Source organism: Trichomycterus rosablanca, chromosome 13 (assembly GCF_030014385.1).
Source record: "Trichomycterus rosablanca isolate fTriRos1 chromosome 13, fTriRos1.hap1, whole genome shotgun sequence".
NCBI lineage: Eukaryota > Metazoa > Chordata > Actinopteri > Siluriformes > Trichomycteridae > Trichomycterus > Trichomycterus rosablanca.
In genome coordinates, this window is record NC_086000.1 from 857,413 (window position 1) to 878,529 (window position 21,117).

General features: G+C 37.5%; 1 protein-coding gene and 1 pseudogene across 2 annotated transcripts; both read left to right on the plus strand.

The window, feature by feature from the left end:
* Nucleotides 1–1,352: 1,352 nt before the first annotated feature.
* Nucleotides 1,353–7,554, plus strand: LOC134325030 (E3 ubiquitin-protein ligase TRIM39-like; annotated as a pseudogene).
* A 2,544-nt stretch (nucleotides 7,555–10,098) lies between these two features.
* On the plus strand, nucleotides 10,099–14,034 carry LOC134325127 (E3 ubiquitin-protein ligase TRIM39-like). Of its 2 annotated transcripts, none has more exons than XM_063007201.1 (7): nucleotides 10,099–10,162; nucleotides 11,026–11,582; nucleotides 12,238–12,333; nucleotides 12,413–12,646; nucleotides 12,743–12,884; nucleotides 13,108–13,131; nucleotides 13,487–14,034. In XM_063007201.1, the coding sequence occupies exons 1-7, from the start codon at nucleotides 10,099–10,101 to the stop codon at nucleotides 14,032–14,034; spliced, it is 1,665 nt and encodes a 554-aa protein (XP_062863271.1). The 2 variants fall into 2 exon arrangements, with proteins under 2 accessions (XP_062863271.1, XP_062863272.1); XM_063007202.1 differs by having other exon boundaries at nucleotides 12,265–12,333; nucleotides 12,743–12,877; nucleotides 13,101–13,131.
* The last annotated feature ends 7,083 nt before the right edge of the window (nucleotides 14,035–21,117 follow it).

Here is a 21,117-nt window from a genome sequence, read left to right on the forward strand (position 1 = left end):
GGACATGATATTAAAAAACTCCAGCAGCGCTGCTGTATCTGATCCACTCATACCAGCACAACACACACTAACACACCACCACCATGTCAGTGTCACTGCAGTGCTGAGAATGATCCACCACCTAAATAATACCTGCTCTGTGGGGGTCCTGATTATTAAGAACAGAAAGGAGGCTAACACAGTATAGAGAGAAACAGATGAACTACAGTCTGTAATTGTAGAACTGATAAAATAATCAAAGAGTGTAGATATAAAAGATATGTTTACATAATAAAGAGGCTTTTGTTGTTTTTTATGCTTTTGTTTAACACAGAAATAAGAGTATAAACTATAATATATATTTACAATATTTAAATGTACACGTTATTTAAAAAGAAAATTGCAGATAAAGGCGAGTGTTTAGCTTCATGCCTTGTCAAGTGGTCCAATCCGATAGTTCACATGCAGGCAAAACACAGTAAACAGAAATGGACATAGCGATCACCGTGTCGATCAACTTCTGCTCTTTTACCCGTCGAATGCAGTGCGCACGCAATTCCTCTTTTTGTGCTCGCGAGTTTCACATTTGCACTCGCGAGAGGGATATTTACACACGCCAAATGTTCAAAGTTGCGCCCTCTAGTTTTGACATTGATGTGACGCCATAACTATACATCAGCAATTAAAACACTATTTTCTACGGGTGTTATTTTTTCTAATCACCCCTAGGTGGGAGCAGCGTCTCATTGCAGCAAAAAAGAAGTACGAGGGAACTTGATTATACAGGATAACTTTGTTTTTAACTCGTCCTTTAAAAAGAGAAATTTAACCTCAGTAACCAAACCTGTACATTAGTTTAGAGAAACAGAATATTAAATCCTGAACATTTAAAACACTGAACATTAAAAGTTACTTTAATAATGTTTTACACTTTGCTCATCACAATGCACAATACAAGCAGTGAATTCTTGTTGATGAATGAATCAGTTTTTTTATTTGATCGGTGATGTTCAGGTTAAAAGAAACACAAAAAATAAGTTTTATTAGCTTTTATCAATTTAAAGTTATAATCTGCATAGAAAAACAATGACATGTCCGGTAGAGATCGATTTGTAGCTCATTTAAAAGCAGCTTAAGTGTTTTTTTTTGTCTTTAAAAGTATGAATTTCATTATTGAGCATAAACACTACTACACACAACAGTAAGAAAATGTTTTTATTCATTTATTATTGATTTATTAACCATCAGAGACCTGTACTTATTAAAATAAAACTTATAACATTATTTAAAGACATGAACAGGCAAATGATCAGTAACATCTCAAGTTTTATATTAATATTGTGGGAACTAAGTGGTTTTATTAATCTAAGGATTAAAAAGCAGGAGGAGAAAGAAAATGGCAGAATTTTTGTCATCACGACTAAGAAGAGGCAGCACAAGCAGCATGGATAAACCACTTCAGTGTAAGTTTCACTGTTTGTTCATGTGCAACCTTATTGTATTTTCTAAATGAAAAGAATCGATGTCATCTCCAAACAGTTGAGACGTATGCATGTTTATCACTCTTTTACTACTTTTATTCTATACAAAATATTATGAAAAGATCCAGGCATTAAGAGAAATCTCCAAATTACCATGTGGTGTAAATGTGCTCAATTCCCCAGACAGCATTTCATGAGAATCATCACACTATTGTGATAAGTGCAGTCATATGGGTTCAGAAGTACTTTGGAAAACCATCGTCACTTAACACAGTCTGCTGCTTCTCAGTAACTTGCAGCCTGAAACTCTGTTACACAAACAGAAAGTCAGACATCAATTCTACACATCAACCAAACAACAGTGGAAACGTGCAGGTTAGATGAGTCCACATTTCAGCTCGTTTACTTGGAAAAAATTGAGGTTATAAGCGAAATGGTGCAACAGTCAACATCTGTCACTGTGTGAGTGAGGGTATAGCAGGTACATTTACTAATAATACAGAATAATATACTGGGGTTTTAGAAAGACAAATGCTGCTATTAAGGTGATTTCCTGGAAACTAGTTGGTTATTTCAGCTGAAATTACCAGGCCTCATTCTGCACCGCACTGTAGAAATAGTGTGAATTGTTTACACAGAGTGCTTGTGCTTGACTGGCCTGTCTGCAGTTCAGATCTGTCTTCTTTTGAAAATGTACAGCACTTTATAAATAGGAGAATCAGCTGACGGCAACCATGAACTGTTGAGCAAGTGAAATCGTGTATCGAGCAAGAATGGAGAAAAATTCCTCTCACAAAACTGCAACAATTCGTCTCCTCAGTTCCCAAAAACATTAAAAACTTAAATCATTAACAGGAAAGTTGTAAAACACTTAAACACATGCATCTGGCATTGATGTTTTTTTATATTTCGAAAGTACAATAAGATTGAATAGTGAAAACACTGAAATGTTTTGTGTTTTATGAACACCATTCAAATGATCTTATGCTTCTTTTATTTTTCTGTTAAATCTGTCAGTCACTCGTGATTCCAGCAGCATCCTGTCTGAAGATCATCTACAGTGTTCCATCTGTCTGGATGTGTTTACTGATCCAGTCACCACCTCATGTGGACACAACTTCTGCAGGAGCTGCCTTACACAATACTGGGATAAGAGTCCACAATGTCACTGTCCATTATGTAAAGATAAATTCACCAAGAGACCTGAACTCAAGATCAATACAACACTGAGGGAGGTTGCTGATCACTTCAAGAAGAAAAGTCAAGTTGATAAACCTGAGGTTCTTTGTGATTCCTGCACTGGAGAGAAACAGAAAGCTCTGAGATCATGTCTGGACTGTGGTCTGACATTTTGTAAATCACATCTAGAGCCTCATCATAATGTTCTAAAACATGAGAAACCTTTCGAACAGTTCTGTAGAGATGATCAGATCTGTGTCTGTCAGTTCTGCACTTTAGATGACCACAAGAACCACAACATTATTCCTATAGAGGAGGAGATTAATAATAAGAAGGTAAGAAACACTAGTAAAATAGTGTAAAATCAGTCTTTATGAAACACAAGGAAGCAATTGAACATTTACTATTATCTTCTCAGACACAGACGGAGTCAGACACAGACGGAGGTGCAGCAGATGATCCAGGATCGACTGAAGAAGATCAAAGAGATCAACCACTCAGTAGAGCTCAGCAAAGTGAGTAAATATAATGTAGTACACTTTAACAAAGAACATTAAAATAAATAATAGTTAAAATAAAATTCTTCTTCTTACAGAAAAACACAGAGAAAGAAAAATCTGACAGCATTAAAACCTTCACTGATCTGATTCACTCCATTGAGAAGAGTCAGACTGAGATGCTGAAGATGATGGAAGAGAAGCAGAAAGTCGTAGAGAATCAGGCTGAACGATTCATTAAAGATCTGCAGCAGGAAATCACTGAACTACAGAGTAGAGAAACTAAGCTGGAGAAGCTTCTGAACACTGAGGAACATCTCAAACTCCTACAGGTCAGTGTTCCTCTATCTGCTCAGTGTTCCTCTATCTGCTCAGTGTTCCTCTATCTGCCAGTGTTCCTCTATCTGCTCAGATCTGCAGAACATCACTGAACATCTTTTACTACACTGAGAAATTTCTCTTCTTTCCTGACCTGCTGTAGGTTTATCCAACAATCTGCAGCCCTCCAACCACCAAGAACTGGACCGATATTAGTATCAACACTGATCCAGATGTGGAGACTCTGAGAACATCTCTCTCTCAGCTTCAGAAAACTCTGGATGAGAAACTCAATAAAACTCTGAATGAGAAGTTAAGAGAAACAGGTGAGAAGTTTCATGTTCCAGTGTTTAGACGTTGGTGGACAGTAAATGTAGTTCATGTCTTAAATGTTAAAGCTTTAGTAGATTCTGTGTTTACATTAAAATCACATCTTTATAATCATATCAATGATTTTGTTGTAAACAGTCTCCACAGAACTGAAGAGGATTCAGCAGTATGCAGGTACAGAGCAGCTTCTGTTCTTCTCTTTAATCATTCATTCATTTTCACTAACCACTTCATCCTGGTCAGGGTCACAGTGGCCAAACAAAAGCACACATTAGACCAGGGTATCCATCTTTGATCAGTGCCATATTTAAATTTAAGATAAGATAAGGTAAGATTTCTTAATTGAACCCCATGGGGAAATTTGAGTGTTACAGCAGTGTAAGTACAGTAAATAGAGTAAATAAAAAAGGGTAGAATAAAAAATATATATATAAAATATTAACTATGTAATGCAATTACTATTAAACAGCAAAATCCACCACAGCAAAATAGAGGGCGCTGGCAACCACAGACTGATAAAAAGCTTTTAGCAGTCTGTTGCACACATCACCCTCCTTAGAAAAATGTCTACTCTGTCCTTTCCTATAGATGGCATCAGTGTTATGTGTCTAGTCCAGCTTGTTGTTTATAAGTACCCCAAGGTACTTGTAGGAGTCCACCCTCTCCACCTCCTTTACTTGTATGAGAACCAGAACAGGGGGGCTTCTGTTCCTCTGAAAATCTACCACAATCTCTTAAGTCTTGTTGATGTTGAGCTTCAGGTGATTATCACTGCACCATGTAGTGAAGCTCTCGATCAGTCCTCTGTACTCCTCCTCGTTGTCTCTGGTGATACATCCAACAATGGAGGAGTCATCGGAGAACCTCTGGAGTTAAATCAGAAATCCGAGGTGTATACCGTGAAGAGGAATGGTGCTAGTACAGTTCCTTGGGGTGCACCAGTGTTGCAGATCACAGCCTCAGAAACACAGCCATCCACTCTGACATATTGTGGCCGGCCTGTGAGGTAGTCTGTGATCCATGATGTGGTATCGGGGTGCAGGTGCATCTCCAGCAGCTTCTCACTCAGTAGGCAGGGCTGGATGGTGTTGAAGGCACTAGAGAAGTCAAAGAACATAATTCTCACAGTGCTTCCCTGCTTGTCCAGGTGAGAGAGGGCCTTGTGTGTCATATAGATGATCGCATCATCCACCACGATGCATGGTCGGTATGCAAACTGCAGTGGGTACAGGAAATCTGTCAGCTGAGACCTCAGGTGCAGTAGAACCAGTCTCTCAAAAGTCTTCATGACGTGTGATGTCAGAGCCACAGGTCTGTAGTCATTAAGATCGCTGGGACGATTCTTTTTCGGTACCGGAATGATGCAGGAGGTCTTCCACAGTGTAGGCACCTTCTTCATTCTCAAAGAGAGATTAAAGGGCCGAGGTGTCGATGGGTTGGAATGCAGTGACTCCTGCAGAGGTGTGAATGGGGCTATGGGTGTTAAGTAAAGACCTGTCCTCACTGTCTGAGCACCCAGTGGTGGGGGCTGTATCAAACCTATTGAAGAACAGGTTTAGCTCAAATGCAAATTTCAGGTCTCCCTGTACTCCATGCGCAAGCCGACTGCAACCTGTCACCCGTTCCACACCTCTCTTGTGTTGTTCTGTCCCATTTTAGCCTCCATCTTTTCCCTGTAGCAGTTTCTAGCCTCTCTTAGTTTCCTCTTAAGTTCCTTTTGAACAGCATGAAGTTCCTCTCTGTCCTTACACATGAAGGCCTTTCTTCTTCCTGTTGAGAAGGTTTTTAATTTCTCTACTTATCCACGGCTTGTTGTTGTGGTCGCAGCGAACTTTCATGATGGGTACAATAGTGTCCTCACAGAGGCAGATATAGCCTGTGATTTATACAAATGCTTCTTTTATTTTATTTACAGAAATATTTAAAGTTATCACTATTCGTCTTTATTTATTATTTTAATTATTCTGCTCACTTTTTTGTTTAGTATGATGCAATAAATGATTTATTAATGATCTCACATACTGTGTGTTTATTTCAGTGGACATGACTGAATCCTGATACAGCTTATCCTTATCTCCTTCTGTCTGATGATGGAAAACAAGTATCACAAGGAAACACAAAGCAGAATCTCCCCGACACACCAAAAAGATTCACTTGCTATGCCATTATTCTGGGAAAGCAGAGTTTCTCCTCAGGTAGATTTTATTATGAGGTGCAGGTCAGTGAGAAGATTGACTGGGATTTAGGAGTCGCCAAAGAATCTGTTAACAGGAAAGGGAAGATTATACTGAGACCTCAGGATGGATTCTGGACTGTGGTTCTGAGGAAAAAGGATGAATATAAAGCTTGTGCTGGTCCCTCTGTCCTCCTCTCTCTGAAAAAGAAACCTCAGAAGGTCGGAGTGTTTGTGGATTATGAGGAGGGTCTGGTCTCGTTTTATGATGTGGAGAACAGGGTTCATATCTACTCTTATACTGGTCAGATGTTCACTGAGAAACTCTATCCATACTTCTGTCCTGGTAATAATGATGGAGGTAAAAACTCAGCACCACTCATCATCACTCCTGTAATAAACACTGAATAAAATGTATTAATCACTGACTTAATCACTTAATAAGACTCATGATGTAACAGAGGTGGAAATGTGATGGTAAACATGCTGCTGTCAAGTGGCGGCTCCTGCCAAATCTCTCGGGGGGGCAATCGTTGCGATGATGGCCAAGGTGACTCGTTCAGTGGGTAAATTAAAGCTTAAATAATTAAAATAAGTAAATTATTTTATTTACATAACAGAAAATGATATTAATAACAAAAGATACACAACATAAACAACAAACCCCCCCAGTGAGTCGCGAACCCCTATCGCCAACTGCGAGGCCGTCACGCTCCGTACTGCAGCTCCAGAGCCTATCTGTTGGAAAAGAGAGAAATGCCGGACGCGCGTGTGCACAGTCCGAATTAAGAGATGGCTCTCTCGCCCACCGCACCTCCGCGTAGCCAGGGAGAAGCCACTCTATAGGAAATAAGAGAAATGCCGGACCCGCGTGTGCGCAGTCCAAATTAAAAGAGTGGAATGGAGCCAATCTGTAGGGAACTAGAATAGAGGGATGGCTTGGTCATCAGCTGCAGCTGGAATGCAGCCAATCCCTGGGAAATGCGAGAGAAAACCGAGCTCGCCTCGGCGCAGCTCAGGGAAGATCGGGAAGCCCGTCGGCTTCGTCATCAGCCGTAGCTGGAAAGGAACCGATTAGATTAAGAAGAAAGGAATAGCGAACTTGCCTGTGCAAAGTTTGGGTCGAGGGATGGCTTGGTCGTCAGCCGCAGCTGGAATGCAGCCAATCCCTGGACCATAAGTGGCCAGCTTAAAATAAAGGGAGCCAAACCAAATAAAACAAAACAAAACAGAAACTGAACAAAACTGAGCAGAAGGCACGACAACCTGCGGCTGCGCCGTACCTACTTAAATAGGCAGGTACAGCTGCAGGTCGTCAGCCTTAATTGGATTGCTTCCAATTTAAGACAAACAGTTTTTACCCACAAGCAGTCAGGCTTGTGAACAAACACGGACTATCACATACACAACTTAACTCATGAACATTGTACATTCTCTACAATGCACTATTGCACATTTAAATGACTGCTGCTACTTGCACATAATGTTGCACAATTTACACTTTAAAATAACTGCTGCTGTATTTTTCTGTATTTATGCTGTATAACACTGCATAATTTCTGCACCTTATGTAACTGCTGCTATGTGCCTTTTGTACTGCCTTATTTTATTTATTTTTTTCCTCTGTATATAAAACGTTTTTTTATAGTTTAAATTTATATATTTTTTAAAAGTTTTTTCTAGTAATATTCTGTTAGTTTAATTTTGTTTTATGTTTAATACTTATTGATGTTTGGAGGACGAACAAAGTAAGAATTTCATTGTACAGTGTAACTGCTAGTTCTTCTGTGCACATGACAATTGAACTTGAACTCTTAAGGGCTTTTGTTCTTGTGGCTCTGTAATTGCTGCAACGCCAGGAACAAACAGTGGTTTAACCAGCGCCGCAGCAAACCTTACAATCTGTCAGTTTGCCCTCACAAATAACTTTAAACATGGAGAGAGACCAGCTTTACTATTAATCATAAAATGAAGTAAAGCTTCACACTAACAATTTTATCAGATAGCATTTTATTTTAGGTGCAGCAGATCCAGAATAAAGATCGGGGCATCGGGGCTGATGTGCAATGAATAAAGAAGTACAATTAAACAATTGGGGAGATACAATACAAGATATACAATTCACAATTTAAAAATTACATTACTTGTATTGAAGTTTTGCTCGTCTCTCTTTCAAAGCAGAAAAGTGATCAATTACCCTCTCATTGAAGGCAAGGTAGCAAAATGTGCATGATTGTTCATCATTTATATTAATATCAGGGCTGTCTTATAGTTTACCCAGTAGCGCCACCCGAAGAAAGAAGAGCCATTTTTTTGAACGTCTCTTTATAAGATCTGACTCCCTTCAAGGAGTCATAATTCCCATCACTAGCTCCAATTATCGCTACACCAGGTTACGTGTGTGTGACACAGGCACGTAAGTGCGTGCCCCCCGGAAGTCATTCAAAATGTATTGAAGCGCCTGCAGTTCGAAAAAAAGAGCTTTAACATGAGAGTCTATGAGAGCGATCCGGGCGATTTTCAGTTAGGGTAAATTCGCTCCAAAAGGGGCGGTACTTCATGGAACACAACTCCACGCTGATTGGACTACGATATTCAGAGGCAAGACTGACTCCAGAACAGTCACAGATAGTTTAGCACTGGTTGAATGTGATAGAAAAATTTCTTCCCTTTCGCCCTTTGGTGGTGCGTCACCCGATCGCCCTAATGAACGAGCCGCCCCTGCTGCCGTCCCAACATTTTTGGAAGATGTTCAAAAACAAAGATTTGATTGTTTTCAATAAAAGTCATGTTTGATGTTTGATTTTCTACTTTATTGTTTTTATTTACAAATCAATGCTTTAAGTTTTATTTCGTAATTCACATCCTGTCATATTTTCTTTAAATTGAGGTTTGTATTTACTTCCAATATGTCTAATTAAAGTGTTTAATTAAGTGATTTAACTTAAACATTTAGAGAAAGTACAATTATAATAATGTAGAGCAAATTTAGGATCCCTGAGTGTGTCTGTATGTTATATATACCACACACCAGCTTAAACACAGTGCCATTAATATAATAATAATAATAATAATAATAACAATAATAATAATAATGTTTTACACATTTATGAGGATTTTGGTACATAAAAGACTTCGTGTATCGCCTTGTCTTGTATATTGTGTTGATTTAAAATAAAAAAAAAATAAAAAAAGAACTTATTATTAAAAACGCTCTTCAGTGACGTCACACTAGTGAAATGAAAGTGAACCTGGATCAGTCAGAACACGTTTCAACCAGGAACACTTCTCCTAAATCTGTACTGAATTTAATTACAGTTTCAGCAGAAAAAACAGCATAAAACAGCCAGTTCTGACACCCCAACAAGAGAGAAAAGGGTACGTACCTTAATTACTACTGATTTATAGTGTAGAATGTGTACAGGTGAGTCTTTGTACAGGTAAAGTATGAACTGTGTCATTTCATACACTTCTGTAGCAGAAGGAACTTGATTATATAACTTTGTTTTTATCTCGTCCTTTAAAAAGAGAAATTTAACCTCAGTAACCAAACCTGTACATTAGTTTAGAGAAACAGAATATTAAATCCTGAACATTTAAAACACTGAACATTAAAAGTTACTTTAATAATGTTTTACACTTTGCTCATCACAATGCTGAACCTGTATTTCCACTTTTCTCTCCCCGCAGTTCTTGCCTGTACAAGCAGTGAATTCTTGTTGATGAATGAATCAGTTCTTTTATTTGCTCGGTGATGTTCAGGTTAAGAGAAACAGAAAATAAGTTTTATCAGCTTTTATTAATTTAAAGTTTTCATCTCCATTAAAAAACTCCAGTAGAGATTCATTTGTGCAGCTCATTTAAAAGCAGCTTTAGTGTTTTTTTCTGTCTGTAAAAGTATGAATTTTAATATTGAGTGGAGCATAAACACTCTTACACACAACAGTAAGTAAACAATTGTTATTGATTCATTACTAATCAAAGACCTCTGAATAAAAATCTGTACTTATTAAAATATAACTACATTACTACATTATTTAGACAAGGCTTATTAAACACAAACGATGGTTTTATATTATTATTGTGGGAACTAAGTGATGTGTTTTCCTGATATAAGGATTAAAAAGCAGGAGGAGAAAAAATGGCAGAATCATCATCACGACTAAAAAGACGCCGCACAAGAAGCATGGATGAACCACCTGTGTGTAAGTTTCACTGTTCATGTACAAGACATTTAGATTCAGAGTTTATCTTCTTTTTAGTTCCTTGTCCTTTAGACAGTTGGACAAAAATGTAAAGATTGGTTCAGAATCAACCTGCATTAATTCATCATAAAATCTGGTCTGATCTTCATCCAAATATTTAATCTACTTCAACTTATTCACTCATAATTATACTAAACAGAACTACAACAGAATCATTAAAAGAAAAAGTGTTTTGTAAAACAGGTCAGAGTCCAAATTAGAACCTAAATGAGTTGATGTGGCATCACCAGAAGAAAGTGAATCTTAGTCAAATCTGACAAATTCTGATAAACTAAGATGCTGAATATCAGATCATGTGAGTAATGCAATAATTCAGGTCATTTCATTTATGTTCAAAAAGCTTTTTTGTAACTTCATTTCAACTGTATTTTGAAACGTCCAGCGACTGCGAACACGAACTGTTGAGCAGCTAAAGTCACATCAAGCAAAAACTGCAACAATTAAAGTTAATAATTCATAGTAAATGTGTTAAACAGTTATTAACATGCACCTGTTCTAACTTTTTTGAGTGTGTTGCAGGCATGACATTTTATTTTCATATTAAAAACTACAATAAAGTTGGTCAGTAAGAACACTGGAAATCTTTTCTTGCTACTTTTTATAGTTAAATAAAGATTCAAGAGAATTTAATCACATTCTTCTTTTCTGGAAATGGGGTTTGTAATATAAATGATAATATTTATTATTTTAATATAAATGAAAAGCTAAATGTCTGCTTTCTGAATGTTGAGGTGAAAGTCTACAGTTGTATAAAGTGTATAAATGATCTTTTGATTCTTTTCTGTTTCTGTTAAATCTGTCAGTCACACGTAATTCCAGCAACATCCTGTCTGAAAATCAGCTGCTGTGTCTCATCTGTCTGGATGTGTTTACTGATCCAGTTACGACTCCATGTGGACACAACTTCTGCAGGAGCTGCCTTACACAACACTGGGATAAGAGTCCACAATGTCACTGTCCAATATGTAAAGAGAAATTCACCAAGAGACCTGAACTCAAGATCAATACAACACTTAGGAGGGTTGCTGATCACTTCAGGAAGAAAAGTGAAGTTGATAAACCTGAGGTTCTTTGTGATGTCTGCACTGAAATGAAACAGAAAGCTCTGAAATCATGTCTGGATTGTGCTGTGACTTTCTGTGAGTCTCATCTAGAGCTTCACATTAACGTCCCAATATATAAGAAACACAAACTCATAAATCCTGTGAAGAACCTGGAGGACTACAGATGTAAGAAACATGAGAAATTTTTAGAACGGTTCTGTAGAGATGATCAGATCTGTGTCTGTCAGTGGTGTATCGAGGCAGATCACAAGAACCACAACATTATTCCTATAGAGGAGGAGATTAATCATAAGAAGGTAAGAAACACTAAAGCTTCATCTACATGCCCGTGTCATGACAAAAAGCCTCTTTATAAATGCAGCAAGCTTTAAAATATCAGAACAATGACCCCCACTCAGGGCCATTTGATGAGACACCATCAACAACTTGCTGTCCTCAGCTTAACTTGCAGAAAATAACTTCTTATGGCTAACTCTGGTCAGTTCATGGTGTCTCCAGTGTTTGTTAGTGAACACAGATATACCAGATTAAAGGAAAGTATGAGGAGATCAATTTTTCAGTGGACTCTCAGTCTTGCTCACCCTCTCTCTTGTTTACTGGTTTTCATTCAAAAAAATCAGTGATTGTCTACAGCCTTCAGTACAGTAGTGAACAGGACACCAATCCTTTGTGTGATCTTTCCACCCATGACACAGCCAATCACGTCTTTTTGTATGCCTGACTGGTTAACAGCACCAGCAGGGATTCAAATCTGATTCCCCAAACCTGATTACCCTTAAAAGTTGTGCTTTTTCTTTGACTTAAATAATGTGAAACTGTACAATAAAACAGTGCAATAATTCATTAAAACTGGATGTTTGAGTACAATAAAAAAAAATATATCAGAAATAATGACGTCTATATGAAACTTGAGGAAGGAATTTAATCTTTAAAATGATATTTTCTCCTCAGACTCAGTTGGGTCAGACACAGACGGAGGTGCAGCAGATGATCCAGGATCGACTGAAGAAGATCAAAGAGATCAACCACTCAGTAGAGCTCAGCAAAGTGAGTAAATATAATGTAGTACACTTAAACAAAGAACATTAAAATAATAATAGTTAAAATAAAATTCTTCTTCCTTCAGAAAAACACAGAGAAAGAAAAATCTGACAGCATTAAAACCTTCACTGATCTGATTCACTCCATTGAGAAGAGTCAGACTGAGATGCTGAAGATGATGGAAGAGAAGCAGAAAGTCGTAGAGAATCAGGCTGAACGATTCATTAAAGATCTGCAGCAGGAAATCACTGAACTACAGAGGAGAGAAACTGAACTGGAGAAGCTTCTGAACACTGAGGAATATCTCAACCTTCTACAGGTCAGTACTCCTGTATCTCCTCAAAGCTGCTGTAGAACATCACTGAACATCCTTCACTTTACTGAGAAATTCCTCTTCTTTCCTGACCTGTTGTAGGATTATCCAACAATCTGCAGCCCTCCAACCACCAAGAACTGGACCGATATTAGTATCAACACTGATCCAGATGTGGGGAATCTGATAACATCTCTCTCTCAGCTTCAGAAAACTCTGGACGAGAAGCTCAATAAAACTCTGAATGTGAAGCTCAATAAAACTCTGAATGTGAAGCTTAATAAAACTCTGAATGAGAAGTTGAGAGAAACAGGTGAGCAGTTTCATGTTCCAGTGTTTAGATGTTGGTGGACAGTAAATGTAGTTCATGTCTTAAATGTTAAAGCTTTAGTAGATTCTGTGTTTACATTAAAATCACATCTTTATAATCATATCAATGATTTTGTTGTAAACATTCTCCACAGAACTGAAGAGGATTCAGCAGTATGCAGGTACAGAGCAGCTTCTGTTCTTCTCTTTAATCATTCATTCATTTTCACTAACCACTTCATCCTGGTCAAGGTCACAGTGGCTAAACAGGAGCAAACATTCACCAGGGTACCAATCCATCACGGGGCAACACACACTCACACATTCACTCACTCACACACCATGGAAGATTGTAATAGCCAATGCACCTTCTGCATGTGTTTTTTTGGAAGATGAGAGGCCTGTACGATACCAGAAGGAGAACATACTAAATGCATTACAGACAGTGATCACAAAAGAATGAACCCAATTTATTATGAATACAGTGTGATATAATAAACGATTTATTAATGATCTCACATACTGTGTTTATTTCAGTGGACGTGACTCTGGATCCTGATACAGCAAATCCTTATCTCGTTCTGTCTGATGATGGAAAACAAGTAACACATGAAAACACAAAGCAGAATCTCCCCGACATCTCAAAAAGATTTTCTTGTCATCCCATAATCTTAGGAAAGCAGAGTTTCTCCTCAGGTAGATTTTACTTTGAGGTGCAGGTCAGTGGGAAGACCGAGTGGAGTTTAGGAGTCGCCAGAGAGTCTGTAAACAGGAAAAGGAAGATTACACTGAGACCTCAGGAAGGAGTCTGGACTGTGGTTCTGAGGAATGGGGATGAGTATAAAGCTTATGCTGGTCCCTCTGTCCTCCTCACTCTGAAAGAGAAACCTCAGAAGGTCGGAGTGTTTGTGGATTATGAGGAGGGTCTGGTCTCATTTTATGATGTGGAGAACAGGGTTCATATCTACTCTTATACTGGTCAGACGTTCACTAAGAAACTCTACCCGTTTTTCAGTCCATGTATTAATGATGAAGGTAAAAACTCAGCACCACTCATCATTACTCCTGTAATAAAGACTGAATAAAATGTATTAATCACTGACTTATAAGAATATATACTGAACAAAAATATAAACGCAACACTTTTGTTTTCGCTCCTATTTTTCATGAGCTGAACTCAAAGATCTAAGACTTTGTCTATGTACACAAAAGGCCTTTTTCTCTCAAATATTGTTCACAGATGTGTCTAAATCTGTGTTAGTGAGCACTTCTCCTTTGCCGAGATAATCCATCCACCTCACAGGTGCGGCATATCAAGATGCTGATTAGACAGCATGATTATTGCACAGATGTGCCTTAGGCTGGCCACAATAAAAGGCCACTCTAAAATGTGCAGTTTTATCACACAGCACAATGACACAGATGTCGCAAGTTTTGAGGGAGCGTGCAATTGGCATACTGACCGCAGGAATGTCCACCAGAGCTGTTGTTGTGAATTGAATGTTAATTTCTCTACCATAAGCCGTCTCCAAAGACATTTCAGAGAATTTGGCAATATATCCGACCGGCCTCACAATCGCACATCCAGCAACCGGACCTCCACATCCAGCATCTTCACCTCCATGATCGTCTGAGACCAGCCACCCAGACAGCTGCTGCAACAATCGGTTTGCATAACCAAAGAATTTCTGCACAAACTGTCAGAAACCGTCTCAGGGAAGCTCATCTGCATGCTCGTCATCCTCATCGGGGTCTCCACCTGACTGCAGTTCGTCATCGTAACCGACTTGAGTGGGCAAATGCTCACATTCGATGGCGTCTGGCACTCCTCACGGATGATTTTGTTTGTTTGGGTTTTATCGCTATTATAAGCTCTATATTTAGAGCCATCTCTATGGTGTGCCATTTTTATCTTTTTCAGAGTACTTTAACTACATGAAAGATGTTTAAGGAGGTTTAGGTTATAAAAGATGTTTTAGTTTTATGCTTTTAAGAAATTTTAAAATCTTAGAAGGAGCTGTTTTTCTAAAAATGTCTTTTATATCTGATCCAGTTAGGTACAGATTTCTGTCCTGGGTAAAAAGCTCGCATTCACATAGAATATGTTTAATTCCTCACGGATGAATCCCGGTTTTCACTGTACAGGGAAGATGGCAGACTGTGTGTACGGCGTCGTGTGGGTGAGCGGTTTGCTGATGTCAACGTTGTAAATCGAGTGGCCCATGGTGGCGGTGGGGTTATGGTATGGGCAGGCGTATGTTATGGACAACGTATACGACAGCATGTTCCAGTTCCTGCCAATATCCAACAACTTCACACAGCCATTGTAGAGGAGTGGACCAACATTCCACAGGCCACAATCAACAACCTGATCAACTCTATGCGAAGGAGATGTGTAGCACTGCGTGAGGCAAATGGTGGTCACACCAGATACTGACTGGTTTTCTTTCTTTAGATCTTTGAGTTCAGCTCATGAAAAATGGGAATAAAAACAAAAACGTTGCGTTTATATTTTTGTTCAGTATATTCGTCATGACAAACATCATAAATTCATGATGGAACAGAGGTGGAAATGTGATGGTAAACATGCTGCTGTCCCAACATTTTTGGAAGATGTTCAAAAACAAATATTTAATTGTTTTTAATAAAAGTCGTGTTTGATGTTTGATTTTCTACTTTGTTTTTATTTACAAATCAATGCTTTAAGTTTTATTTTGTAATTCACAACCTGTCATATTTTCTATAAATTGAGGTATGTATTTATTTCTGTGGGCCAGTATACCGTGCCAACACAGAAAAACAACACAAAAGTCTATGTGTCTTTGGGGTTTTTTATTCTGGCATATATTTATTTAAGACTGTAAATTAAAAGGAAATTAAAATAGTTTTCCAACTCCTTCCTTGAATCTTTAAACACAAATGGATCAAAATGTTTGGAACAAATACAAAATACATAGATAAATAAAATAAATAATTAAATACGGTAGTGGCTAACAGTACAGTCTAAACAAAGGACAAAAAAACACAATTAGCATCCCCACTCTGGAACTTGCACTTAAAAACAAAATACACCACAGCATTAAAACAACTTACAGTGTGTGTGGCTGCACCCACTAATCACATGGCACATTTGCAATGTACAGATTTATTTATTTATTATTTATTAGGATTTGAACGTCATGTTTTACACTCTTTGGTTACATTCATGACAGACACACGGTAGTTACTCGTTACACAAGGTTCATCACTTCTCAAGTTTATATCGAACACAGTCATGGACAATTTTGTATCTCCAGTTCACCTCACTTGCATGTTTTTGGACTGTGGGAGGAAACCGGAGCACCCGGAGTAAACCCACGCAGACACGGGGAGAACATGCAAACTCCACACAGAAAGGACCCGGACCGCCCCACCTGGGGTTCGAACCCAGGACCTTCTTGCTGTGAGGTGACAGTAATACCCACATGTACAGATTTACCTGAAGACAATTTGTGTAATAAAGTAAAACAATTAGGCATAAAGAAATACATTAAATAACATTTTTGAACTTGTTTTACTTTACAAACATCACCTTATCATCACATGTCTATTTGGACGTCTATTAAACTCACCAGGCAACGTTGTGAAAAATCGCCATTAAACCACTGTACAATCCAATGTAATCTGGAATTAATAAACACCATCTACACCTGAACCATGAAAAATATACATCTATTGGTGCTTATCTTTACTTATTGATGAAAAGTATTAAGATAAATCTTAATATTTACCACTTATCTGCCGATGCTGCACACACACTCAGCACTATAACCAGCCATGCTTCAACTGCCATTAATATAATAATAATAATAATCTGTACTATTATGTGTATTGTTTGTACTACTATGTGGACTGTTGTGTGTATCATTGAGTGTATCACCAAAGCAAATTCCTCGTATGTGTAACATACCTGGAAAAATAAAGAGATTCTGATTCTGATTCTGAACTGCCTATTTTACCTGTGCATCATTAGCGCTACACTTACACTGGCGAAAGGGGAGTCTTAAAGCTACAGCACCTCCATGTTCCATCTGTCTGGATGTGTTTACTGATCCAGTCACCACCTCATGTGGACACAACTTCTGCAGGAGCTGCCTTACACAGTGCTGCCTTACACAATGTCACTGTCCATTATGTAAAGAGAAATTCACCAAGAGACCTGAACTCAAGATCAATACAACACTGAGGGAGGTTTCTGATCACTTCAAGAAGAAGGGTGAAGTTGATAAACTTGAGGTTCTTTGTGATGCCTGCACTGGAGAGAAGCAGAAATCTCTGAGATCATGTCTGGATTGTGGTGTGAGTCTCATCTGGAGCCTCACATTAATGTCCCAAAATATAAGAAACACAAACTAATAAATCCTGTGAAGAACCTGGGGGACTACATACAGTGGGGAAAATAATTATTTGATCCCCTGCTGATTTTGTAAGTTTACCCCTTTACAAAGACTTGAACAGTCTAAAATTTTATGGAAGGTTTATTTTAACAGAGAGAGAGAGAATATCAACAAAAAATCCAGAAAAAAAAACATTAAATAAAGGTTATAAATTAATTTGTATTTGATTAAGTGAAATAAGTATTTGATCCCCTACCAACCAGCAAGAATTCTGACCCCCACAGACCAGTTATGTGCCCATGAGGCTCACAAATTAGTCCTGTCCCTGTATAAAAGACTCCTGTCACAGAATCAGTTTCTTCCAATCAAATCTCTCCACCACCATGGGCAAGACCAAAGAGCTATCAAAGGACGTCAGGGACAAGATTGTAGACCTGCACAAGGCTGGAATGGGCTACAAGACCATCAGCAAGAAACTTGGTGAGAAAGAGACCACTGTTGGTGCGATCATTCGAAAATTGGAGAAATACAAGATCACAGTCAATCGCCCTCGCAGCAATGCTGCTGCAGAACATCACTGAACATCTTTCACTATATTGAGAAATTTCTCCTCTTTCCTGACCTGCTGTAGGATTATCCAACAATCTGCAGCCCTCCAACCACCAAGATCTGGACTGATATTAGTATCAACACTGATCCAGATGTGGAGACTCTGAGAACATCTCTCTCTCAGCTTCAGAAAACTCTGGACGAGAAGCTCAATAAAACTCTGAATGAGAAGTTGAGAGAAACAGGTGAGAAGTTTCATGTTCCAGTGTTTAGACGTTGGTGGACAGTAAATGTAGTTCATGTCTTAAATGTTAAAGCTTTAGTAGATTCTGTGTTTACATTAAAATCACATCTTTATAATCATATCAATGATTTTGTTGTAAACATTCTCCACAGAACTGAAGAGGATTCAGCAGTATGCAGGTACAGAGCAGCTTCTGTTCTTCTCTTTAATCATTCATTCATTTTCACTAACCACTTCATCCTGGTCAGGGTCACAGTGGCAACACAGGAGCAAACATTCACCAGGGTACCAATCCATCACGGGGCAACACACACTCACACATTCACCTACTCACACACCATGGAAGATTGTAATAGCCAATGTTTACCAATAATTATAATATTAATACAAACCATATTTTTGGAAAAGGTTTCTAAAATCTCATCAGTATTTTAGTGCTTCACTGATCAACATCATTTTATTTTGTAAACATTAACACGTCCTTAAATACCTGCAACACACTCAGAAAACTGCTCAATGCTCTCAATGCTTTCTTTATTATTAGTAATTCAGATCTTGTCTTATTTTATATTGAGTTTTGCTTTTTCTCTGTCAGTATGTATTTCATTATAAGTGCTTTAACTTTGTTTACAAAATTGAAGAGAATTTGGCAAATTTGGGATCCCAGAGTGTCCATACATTTTATATATAAGACACCGGCTTAAGCAAAGTGCCATTAATATAATAATAATAATAATAATAATAATAATTAAACTGCTCTTCAGTAGATCTACTAACTACAGGGAGGAGGTGACATCCCACTGGTAAATGAAAGTGAACCTGGTAAATGAAAGTGAACCTGGATCAGTCAGAACACGCTTCAGCCAGGAACACTTCTCCTTAATCTGTACTGAATTTAATTACAGTTTCAGCAGAAAAAACAGCAGAAAACAGCCAGTTCTGACACCCCAACAAGAGAGAAAAGGGTACGTACCTTAATTACTACTGATTTATAGTGTAGAATGTGTACAGGTGAGTGTTTGTACAATGCATAATTTCATACAGATTCAGAGGCAACTTGATTTTTTAACATTGTTTTTAACTCGTCCTTTAAAAAGAGAAATTTAAACTCAGTAACCAAACCTGTACATTAGTTTAGAGAAACAGAATATTTTATTTATTTCTTTTATTTAAAACGCGATAATTTTTATTTTAAAAAAACACCGAACATAAGTTACTTTCATAATGTTTTGCACTTTGCTTGTCACAAGGTTAAACCCGGACTTTCCATGTTTCTCTCCCCACAGTTCTTGTTTGTACAAGCAGTGATTTCTTGCAGTGATGAATAAGTCAGTTATTTTATTTGCTCGGTGATGTTCAGGTTAAGAGAAACAGAAAAATAAGTTTTATCAGCTTTTATGAATTTAAAGTTTTCATCTCCATAGAAAAACAATGACATGATCAGTAGTGCTCCAGTAGAGATTCATTTGTGCAGATTATTTAAAAGCAGCTTTAGTGTTTTTTTCTGTCTGTAAAAGTATGAATTTATTATTGAGTGGAGCAAAAACACTCTTACACACAACAGTAAGTAAATATTTATTATTGATTCATTACTAATCAGAGACCTCTGAATAAAAATCTTTACTGCACAAACCATGTTTTATATCAATATTGTGGGAACTAAGTGATGTGTTTTTCTAATATAAGGATTAAAAAGCAGGAGGAGAAAAAATGGCAGAATCATCATCACGACTAAAAAGACGCCGCACAAGAAGCATGGATGATCCATTTGAGTGTAAGTTTCACTGTTCATGTACAAAACATTTAGATTCAGAGTTTATCTTCTTTTTAGTTCCTTTTCTTTCAGACAGTTGGACAAAAATGTAAAGATTGGTTCAGAATCAACCTGCATTAATTCATCATAAAATCTGGTCTGATCTTCATCCAAATATTTAATCTACTTTAACTTATTCACTCATAATTATACTAAACAACAGAATTACAACAGAATCATTAAAATAAAAAGTGTTTTGTAAAACAGGTCAGAGTCCAAATTAGAACCTAAATGAGTTGATGTGGCATCACCAGAAGAAAGTGAATCTTAGTAAAATCTGACAAATTCTGATAAACTAAGATGCTGAATATCAGATCATGTGAGTAAAGCAATAATTCAGGTCATTACATTTATGTTCAAAAAGCTTTTTTGTATCTTCATTTCAACTGTATTTTGAAACGTCCAGCGACTGTGACCACAAACTCTTGAGGAGCTAAAGTCACATCAAGCAAAAACTGCAACAATTAAAGTTAATAATTCATATTAAATGTGTTAAACAGTTATTAACATGCACCTGTTTTAACTTTTTTTGAGTGTGTTGCAGGCATGACATTTTTTTTTTCATATTAACAAACTAGGACTGTGTTTCTGAGGAACAGGGATGAGTATAAAGCTTGTGCTGATCCCTCTGTCCTCCTCTCTCTGAAAGAGAAACCTCAGAAGGTCGGAGTGTTTGTGGATTATGAGGAGGGTCTGGTCTCGTTTTATGATGTGGAGAACAGGGTTCATATCTACTCTTATACTGGTCAGATGTTCACTGATAAACTCTATCCATACTTCTGTCCTGGTAATAATGATGAAGGTAAAAACTCAACACCACTCATCATCACTCCTGTAATAAAGACTAAATAAAATTAATTAATCATTAAATTATGAGACTAAATATATATTTGTCATGATGAACACAAACCTTAACGTTACATCATAAAGTTTATTATTTTTTAACAGATGTGTAAAGTAATTTAATAAATAAACTTTGTTATTGTACATTAATTAATCTGTGTAATTAAACTGCTTCTTTTACTCCAATAAATGTTCATCGATCTTCTCGTTATCTCATAAATAAATAAACAATTGTTTACTTCATTGTGTTTGATTATAAAAATGGAGTGAAGCTGCTCACTCTCACTGCTCACTCTCACTCTCAATTGTTATCTGTTGTCATGGTGATGGTGGACGCTGGCGC

Coding starts and splice junctions, on each gene's coding strand:
- LOC134325127 (XM_063007201.1), top strand. CDS start 10,099: ATGGCAGAATCATCATCACGACTAAAAAGACGCCGCACAAGAAGCATG. Junction 11,583..12,237: donor AGGAGATTAATCATAAGAAG/GTAAGAAACACT, acceptor TTTTCTCCTCAG/ACTCAGTTGGGTCAGACACA. Junction 12,647..12,742: donor AATATCTCAACCTTCTACAG/GTCAGTACTCCT, acceptor GACCTGTTGTAG/GATTATCCAACAATCTGCAG.